Raw genomic sequence first — 9,725 nt, 5'->3', positions numbered from 1 at the left:
TCACTCTGTGTTAAAATTAGTTTGTTTCTGCGGGTGTAATACACAAAGTAGGTTTTAAAACATGAATAAATCCAAGTGGGCTTTTCAGCATGCATGGCTTGGGTTAGCCTCAGTCTTGTTTCTACTGAGGTAGAAAACATTACTTATTACACTGCATTTACTCCCATATGAGCTCTACATCTGCTTCCTCACTATTTATTCCATTCATCTTTAGTAACATTCACACCTGGGACAATTTATTGTAGCCAATCTACATGCATTTAACAGTGGGAGGAAAACATTGCAAGCATGGGGACTACATGAAATTACACACAGATCTTAACTTAGGCTTGACAGTCACTGTGTTATCATTCCACCCTCCCTACTAATGTGTTTCACAAATTATTTATTTTATAACTATAAAAGATGCTCTAAAATATTTAAAAGAATATTGCAGTGTTATTATATAGGTTTAGCATTGAAATGCAAGAGTTTCAGCTTCAGCAGATGGTGTGTTATTTCTTAAACAGAGCTCTTGGTTTCAAGATTAAAGCCATTAACTCAAATGTTACTTCATTTCCATGGGGTACTGTAATCCGACTGCTTTCCCTGTGAGCCTTCATTTCCTTTTAATCAAATTAATAAGATTTTTAGAGACACCCAGTGGAGAGAGCCTGTGGCAAAGGCTTTGTTGTCTGCCAGATAACAGCTGAGTGTGTGTAACATCTGTGGCATTTGATAAAAGAAACTGAAGTTGTAGTTGATAGAATAGGCCACTTAATCAGCTTCAGTAATGTTTCAGGTGGTGGGGAGAGCATAATCATCATTCTATACATGCTTATGCATAGCCTGCAGATTTGCCACTCTGACTGGTATGAATTATAAGACATGCTCTGAATATTAAATCATGGAAATAATTTCCCTCTTTGATGATAGCATCATTCCACATTTTAACCACTATTGGTAACTAATTTTTATTAGACATTATATATGATCGCAAAATTATATTGTTGAAGTAGTTATTATTTACATATTCAAGGTATTATTTACAATTTCTAGTGCAATACTTTTCTATTTTGTATCAGAATATCAAAAGCATAGGTTATCAAATTTTTATGCAGTGATAGCAGGATGTGTTTTGTATATCAAACTGTTGTACACTAATACTCTTGCTGACCTTGTTTTCTGTTTCGATATGCAGGTCATAAATGCCTTGCAGTCTCTCGGATACAGGCTGTGGATTTTGTGAGCAGAACTGGAGCACTGCATGCCCTTCTGCTCTACGGATGAATTCATTGCCTCAAGGCTTTTAAAGTGGAACAGGCAAAGAATATACGATAAACTAAGAATAATACTGTATGGTATAAATGTTTTGTCCAGAATGTCTGAATGTCTTTTAGATTTTAGTTATGCATACAAGCTGTATTGTGTTTTTATGTTGTATGGATTTTGGCTTTAACTGGCTTAGTCACAATTATTTATTTTACAGAACATACACTCAGATTGACAGGATCTTATCAACAAAGCCCATTCAAAATCGAACAAAACTTCTACCAGTGTTTAATAATAGTTTTTTTGAAGTGTTGAGATAAAGGAAAGTGTTGCCTGTCCCTTTAAGAGGTCTCAGTGAAGACCTCCCCTCCTGGCCCATGTCCCTCAGAGACATTTAGATTCTTCAAGAGATTGTGTATTGGTGAAGTACATGCATCTATGTGCATGTTTGTGTATATCTTAGGACACTGAACATGAACACATTTATTGAAGATTGAGTTCACTGCTGTTCAACAAGCTTGATAAGCCAACAGGGTCATGTGACATCCATATGCAGAGGAGGTAAATATTAACTGATGGGATTTTTAGCAATTAATATAAAATGTATATTGATGTTGGCTAATATAATGCATTACTTTAAATTATTTAATCAATGCATGTTTTAAAATGTTGTTAAAATGAGCAGTAACTGTAAAGCTTTTTTGAGTGACAAAATGTAGAACTGAGCCTCAAGTCTGTTTTGTATACCAGCAGAATTACACCTCATCTAATATATCTTGTATTAGATCACTAATTATTTATATATCTAAACCATTTTTATTTTCTAATATTTTTCTATTTCAGGTAACATTTTGGTGTTGAAAAAGAACTGTTGATGCATACATATATTTTGATTATGTCCTTGTCTGATCAATCTTCTTTTGTGAGTCAACGTGTCTGTTATACAACACCAGGACAAACAGGATTCAGAAAACTGACTTCCATTTGGGAACCAAGCCCATGTACATTTCCAGGATTAGGATCTGGGGTGCTTGAAATGCGTGTCAAGGAGGGGACTAAAATTCGAAACCTGTTGCATTTTGCCATTTCCCGCTTCCAAGGGGAAGGACATGTGTCTCCCGTGTCTCAGGTTATGTTTAGTGGCCTTGGTAGAGCAATCACTAAGACCATTACCTGCACTGAAATTGTGAAACGTAATGTTCAAGGGTTGCATCAAGTGTCAAAGCTTCAGTACAGGAACATTCTGGAGATATGGGAAAATCAGGAGGGTGAAAGAGTAAATGAGTGTAAAACTGTTCCTTCGATTTGCATTCTGCTTTCCAAAGAGCCACTGGACCCACAGGAGTTAGGATACCAGTCCCCTATTAAGACAAGCTCCAAGTCAGAGGAAAAAGAACATCCAGGTGCAACAACTGGGAAACGACTGTTTAGTCATTCCTCTCATGTGTGTTTGCCTGATGAAAAAAGAATTTTCATTGGACATGATAGACAAGGAGCTCCATCACATAAATAGTTTATAATACATTTTTTTATTGGATATTTTTTTTATCAGTGATGTGTCAAAATATAGACTATATTTCTGCAAAACAAAGGAAAAATAAACCTGACAATTAAAACATTAATTAATATTGTTTGCTAAAAGATTTGACAACACTGCCCTCTGCTGGATTTGGACCTCTGTTACAATGTTGATTGCAAACATTAGGGCTGTCAATTGTGTTTAAATTTTTTTGATGTGAGTCAGCTCTTTAAAATAGAGTCAGGAAAGTGGTTGAATTAGTATACCTCAGGACCATCCAACGTCATCATGCAGGATCGAGGATGGAGAGATGTCCAACATCACGATAACATGCAGCCAGTCAGACAACAGAACGAGTTTTACGGTACATCAGCAGCACAGGACACAAAGACTGCATTACTGCACTATAAGAAGACAAAGGAGTATTAGGCTGTTGTTTTTCTTTTTTATCTAAGTCTAAAGGATAGATAACAGCTAATTTATATGTTGTACTTGTTTAGAACTTATGAGAGCTGGCTGTGATTAAATGGAGGTGTTGTTTTTTCATCTTGATTAGATAGAGTGAGTGATTTAGAATAAGATAACAAAATACAATTAAAAGCAAAAGTTTCATAGTTTTCATTGTTTAATGCTATATTTCACCATATATATATGTGTGTGTGTGTGTGTGTGTGTGTGTGTGTGTGTGTGTGTGTGTGTGTGTGTGTGTGTGTATATGTTGCACATTTAATTAATCCTAAATCCTATTTAGCTCGTGGATTTACATTTACAGTGAAGTGTTGTGGACATTTTGATCAAACATCATGAATATTACAGACTATAGACCCAAATATAAAACCTGTAAACTAGTTTCTATAATAATACACAATAATAAACGTATCATTCTGCACAAGGGAACAACCCTTCTGGAAGGCTTGAAGGCTTCTACTATGAATATTATTGTAAGATTCGTCTGCAATAAGACTCATGTTTTATTCTGTCATGGACAATACAGGGATTCCCAAAAGTGCCTGTATATATGGGAAAGTACACATTTTAGCAAAGTTTATTAAATGTCCTCACATGTAACATCTAAACATGTATATATATACACACACACACACACACACACACAACTAACATTGTCTCTCCCACTCATGATAAACACATCTAATGGTTTGCATGTTGAGCTCCCTCTCAAAGGCTCTGGGTTACTGATCAGTCTGTAAATTCAAGCCACAGCAGTGTCATGGTGATACTGTTGGGCCCCTGAGCAAGGCCCTAAAACTTTTTGCTCCAGAGGTGCCGTATCATGGCCGACACTGCATTCTGGCCCAGCTTCGTGATAATCTGGTTATATGTTGTATTGTGTTTGTGACAAATAAATATTTAAATGTGCTATTTCCCTTTTACACCATGTTTTTTTTTTTTGTTGCCAAAATCATTCCTAAATATGATGTGGAAAAAAAAAACATTAACTCATAAAATATACAAACTTACAATTTCTAAAAAAAACATTTTTAAAATCTAAAACATTTTTCTAAGTCATGTTCTAATGTATGTAGATTTTTGAAAAAAAAAAATACAAATAAAAAGATTTGTACATTCCCTTTTTTTAACGAGTAATGTTTTGGGATGTTTTGGGATCTAACGCCAAACTGTGCAGAACAGCTACTTAGACGTGAAGCAGGGTTGTGCGCATGCGCGTTAATGTCGCCACTGTAGCTCAGTGTGTGAGTTACGCGGTCCGGTGTCGGCCTTCCCGTTTCCACACTCAGCCAATACTTCAGAGCCTCACGGAGCTTTGTGTCCTGCAGCATGTTCAGATCCGCCCTCCGCCTTTCCTTCTCCGCTGCTCGGAGCATAACACAGGCCCGGACACAGGCTATAGGTAAAATATAACCTTGTTTTAACGACCTTGTGTCGAGAGCGGGAAGTGGTGAAGTTAGCAGCTTGTTAGCTTGGCTGCTAGCTTGTTAGCTTGGCTGCTAGCTTGTTCGCTAATTTTAGCCAGGCACATTTTGGGTAGTTCTATAGCAATATTTGCATTTCTGTCTAATTCATTATATCAGTTAGTTATTTTTGTAAGTATACGTTACATCCAAGCTATTAATATTTCAGCTTTAACTATATTTTTTACCGTGTCCTTGTAATGACCCGATGAATGGTTCAGGCCTGACATGAGGCAGGCTAACTCTCACTCGTCCTTGCTTATTTCAAGTTCAGGATAGACTTCCTGTGTTTCAAGCTCATATCTTGTTCATTTTAGAGACATGCCATTTAAATAACATTGAACCTTTAGTTTCTTCCATTTGTCCACTTAAACATACTTTTTTGTCTTATTTTCCAATTATTAAGAGTCTGTTAGCATTGTGTAGCCTGCAGTTTGTTATTGACTGTAAGCAATAGAAGGTGACAAAAAACTACCAGGAGACAAGCCTGGTTTTGTGATTATTATAAATAAATAAAAAAAAAAAGATCCCCCACCCTTACTTTGTGTGTATTGTCAAATGCGTAAGGTTGTAAAAGACACCCCAGAAGGAAGTGTTTAAACCGCAGTGTAAGCAAAATGCTTGAGGTGTCTAGTGAAACCGTTTCTCTACACATGATGCGGAAATGCATTCTCTTCCCTCACCTCCCTGCTTGTAGTCCTTGATTAATATTTAACCCAAACTAAATGCGATAAATAAATATTTCCTTTTATGGCCTTATTCTGTCAATATCTCACACTGGATGCTTAACAGGAGCACAGAGTAAGGGTCATCAACTGGTGGACTGCAGTCAGGACGTGGAGCCAGAAAAGTGTTTTAACAGCAAACAGAAAGCACAAAACAATACTGTAGCAGAGCTGAAAAACAGAGATGTATTACTCACACCTGGTGCACTTTTACTAGTATGCATTTATCTGCATTTTTAAATGAAGAGAGTAAAAAAGAGTTGCACTGTTTCAAGGCATTTACACAGAATGTTTCCATTCTTTGGTCCAATTGACAATGGGTTTTTTTTGGGGGGAATATGTGTTCAATGTAAAAAAAAAAAAAAATAATTGTTTTCTATTGCATTGAAAATGCAAAGCACTGGACGTTTGGAAAATTTTAGATCCACTTATTTGCTTCCCAAGAATATCAGACTCAACCCTCAAAATATATTTCCAGGCAGAATGTTTTTGTAGCAGATTTAAAATGTCTTACCATGTTAACAAATCAAAGTCTGTTTACTCCTGTCACACTTTTGGACATGGCATGTTTTACAGATTGAACAGTCAGTTAACGTTTGACATTGATTTGGACTCCTGACTGTATGATTGACTCACTCAGTCAAAATCTGATCCATTATTAGTGAACCTGCATTGTCTTCTGATGAGACAAGGCGAGTTCAAAATTAAAATCATTGTTGTTTTGGATTTGTTTTTAATTTTACTGCTTCTGAAAAGAATACACATTCTAGGGACATCTAGTGATCTTCATTTGAAAAGTGTTCTTTTAGATTCTTCACATCATTATTGTCATGTAATGTATCGCACATTTTGACACTGCTAGAAGTGAATTATTGGTATTCCTCTAATTCTAAAAACTGAGTGCTCTCAAAAAAATTTACTTGATCTACTACATTTGTGCCATGTCCCAGAGGGAGCTTGCTGTAATCTCCAGCCAGTGGCCTCCATCAGTGTACTCTTACACTCCCCTGGCCATAGTTGGGGTAGTGTTGCTGGGTTAGAGGTCACATCCCCCAGAGCTCGTCTTTGCACTTATAAAAAAAAAACTATTCAGCATGCACTGGTAGTTTAGGGTGCGTGTGTGTGTGTATAAATATATCTATGTATGTATATATGTTTATTAATTCCACCTAGGTCAGAATGGCACATCTATTCAGGTTATGTTACTTCTGTTATGGCCCATAATACACTGCATGTTTTTAATTAAGGGACCCTGTTATTTTTCACGTTAGTGTAAACTCAGAGTTTTCTGAGTGCCCCATTAGAAATTTTGAGTACAGCAGGTATACAAATGTAAACAATGCATACTAATGTTTGCAAAATTTACAATTTCTTGGGTGACTTCATAATTAGTAATAAATACAAAGACTCAGTACTCCAGATGTATTTCTTATTGTCGTTTACACTAATGCCTGCTTTGATAAGTGTGGTGTTATACAAGGTCACCTCTCTTATAATTTGGCCTTTTCAAATGCTGTGTGTCTAGAAACAATGTTAAAACACAATGAAGCATGCAATATTTTAGATTGTCTTTGTGTGTTGTTGCTTTAGGATTTCTCTTGGAACTCATTGTAACTAAGAAGCCTAAACCTGTTACAGCATGATCATGAATCTGTGCACAAAGCACATGCTGAAGTTGAAGTCAAAGCTCGCTGTTGTTCTGAGTCCTGGCCTTGTCTTGTGTAGTCACTTAGTTCTGTTTTTAATTTGAGGTGTCATGCAGGCTTCTTCTCTAATGTATTGTTTTCCTTTCAGCTCCTTTAGCTAGCCGCTGCTACTCCCATGGCAAGCAAGAGACAGACGAGGAGTTTGATGCCCGCTGGGTCACCTACTTCAACAAACCAGATATTGATGCTTGGGAGCTCAGGAAGGGTCAGTCATTAATGTTATGAATAATGAATGTGTGCTGTTTGATTTTTTTTAATGTTTTGAATTTTCAGTGAATTTAATACTTTTATATTGAATAACATCTTTGAATGTTTTTTGTAAAGAATGTAATGATAAAGGGGGAAAACATTTCCAACAGTAACACGCTGTTCAAGACAAAGGAAATGTTTTTCCGTATTTCTTTAAGCAACCAGATTGTCCAGTTTTTTCCCAGATAATGTCAACGGGTGTAGTTATCAACCAAAAACAGGAAGTACATTGATTTAAGCAGGCTAGCAGTTCACAGCACATTTCCTTGATGCAAATATGATTAAAATATATTTAGGCCGTCATTATGGGTTGGTAATGAAATAATAAAATCTATCCAGGTTTTTTGAGTGTGTTTTTAACTGCTCCTGCATCAGTCTAAATAAATTTCGCTTTACTATATGTGATTTTTATTTTAAAAAAATTCTCCCCATTCAGGTATGAATACGTTGATTGGGTATGACCTGGTACCAGAGCCCAAAATCCTGGACGCTGCTTTGAGAGCTTGTCGGCGATTAAACGACTTGGGCAGTGCCATCCGTATTCTTGAGGCAGTTAAGGTCAGTACAGTTTAGCACTAACATTTTAAGATGTATTAGGCACTGGTTGTCCTTTCTGTGAACTTATAAACATCTCTGGAGGTTTTAATTAGAACAATATAATGCACCTCTTGTTAATGCAATTTTTTTATTTATTTACACAGGACAAAGCAGGTCCTCACAAGGAGATCTATCCATATGTTATTCAAGAGCTTCGTCCCACACTTAACGAGCTGGGAATTCCTACACCTGAGGAGCTTGGCATTGACAAAGCATAGACAGTCATGGTGAGTTATGGCACATGTATACATCAAACAATTTCCCACAAACATAGTGGATCATCTAAGACATATTTGATGTCCATTGTTTGCATCATTACTTTTACACTAGAGCTATAAGACCTCATGTGATGTTTTAGCACACATTTTGTTATAAACTCGAACAATATTATCTGATGTGTTATCTGCTTAACTTCATCATGTACAGTTACACCAATTTTGGGAAGCTGAGTCTTCATTTATAAAAATGTTGAAATTTCATCGGTATTTCCTCATATACTTTTGGTGCTTTTGCACCAGTGACTTACTAATGACTTTGTTGCATAAGCGAGACTACTTCAGTGAGAGAATTAAAGAAAAGGTAGGATTTTATTTTTATATATATATATATATATATATATATATATATATATATATATATATATATATATATATATATATATATATAAAATACATACGTGTATGTGAATATATATGTATGTGTGTGTTTTACATATTTTTGTTAACACCAACATTATTAAAGTTATTGATAACAATTTAAAAATATGAATTAATTAGCCTGAGAATCAGTTTAGCTGTCTAAACTTTTTTTATTAAAAAGGGTGCCGTATCATGCATGTTATATTTTTTTTATCGACAATTTTATTTCATCTTTACTATTCACGTGCTGTTAAGGTCTTCTAACAAAGCAAGTATAGCCACAGCACAAGAAGCAAATTGTTGTAAAGTCAGCAGAGTGAGCATATTTTGTTGTAACGTCTATTTCTTCTGTGTTCTTCTGACAGAGTCTTCCAAGGGACCGTTGCCATGACTGGGAATGAGTGGATCTCCTGTACTTGAAGTCTTTACCATGTCATGATATTTGTGTAATATTTAATTGGCCTGTACAATGTTCTTTTGCTTGTAAAATAGTGGTGGACCTAATAAAGGGTGAGATATATATTTTCTGAATCTGGTCACTGTCTCTAAATAACAGCTGTGTATACATTCACCGCAACATTACATTTTGTGTGAGGTGAATAACCTGCGTGCAGCAGTACCACTTCTTTCCACCTGTTACAAAAATACACTTGATAAACGGTATTCGATGTTCTTACCACTAGATGGCAGTAGCCAGCTTGTTTACAAATTCAGGCCAAATACATAACGCGCTTTGTTCATGTAGGATATAGTGCTCTCTGTAGAGCATACAGCTCTATACGAATAGAATACAGCACTCGTATATTTAATGATACTGCTGTTTACTGCAAGATATAAATATTAATCAAGTATATATATATATATTTTTTTATATTGTATTCGTGGTTGTAAAATCTGCATGAGATGAAAATAGCAGTTTTATTGTAGGATCATGTAAAGTGCAATTTTTGCTATAAAACAATAAAATAACCAATCATGACAAAGTATATAGTGATGCCCCGTTTAAAATGCGCAATGTGTGTATAATTTTGCGCATACCTAAACTCATTGGAATTGTCTGAATCAATAACTGGCTAAATAAATGACCAACGAAACTAGTGATGGACAGT

At 35.7% G+C, this 9,725-nt stretch overlaps 1 protein-coding gene across 1 annotated transcript; it reads left to right on the top strand.

Annotated features, from left to right (window-relative positions):
• Positions 1 to 4,434: 4,434 nt before the first annotated feature.
• On the top strand, positions 4,435 to 9,141 carry cox5aa (cytochrome c oxidase subunit 5Aa). Its single transcript, XM_083546049.1, is given in 6 exon segments — positions 4,435 to 4,520; positions 4,522 to 4,640; positions 7,221 to 7,337; positions 7,818 to 7,939; positions 8,083 to 8,205; positions 8,982 to 9,141. Coding segments are annotated over 5 exon segments (543 nt in total). The 5' UTR covers positions 4,435 to 4,449; the 3' UTR covers positions 8,197 to 8,205; positions 8,982 to 9,141.
• The last annotated feature ends 584 nt before the right edge of the window (positions 9,142 to 9,725 follow it).

The sequence above is a fragment of the Silurus aristotelis genome (genome assembly GCF_946808225.1).
Source record: "Silurus aristotelis genome assembly, chromosome: 7".
NCBI lineage: Eukaryota > Metazoa > Chordata > Actinopteri > Siluriformes > Siluridae > Silurus > Silurus aristotelis.
The sequence above is the reverse complement of the archived record's forward strand: the minus strand, read 5'-3'. Positions and strand labels throughout refer to the sequence as shown.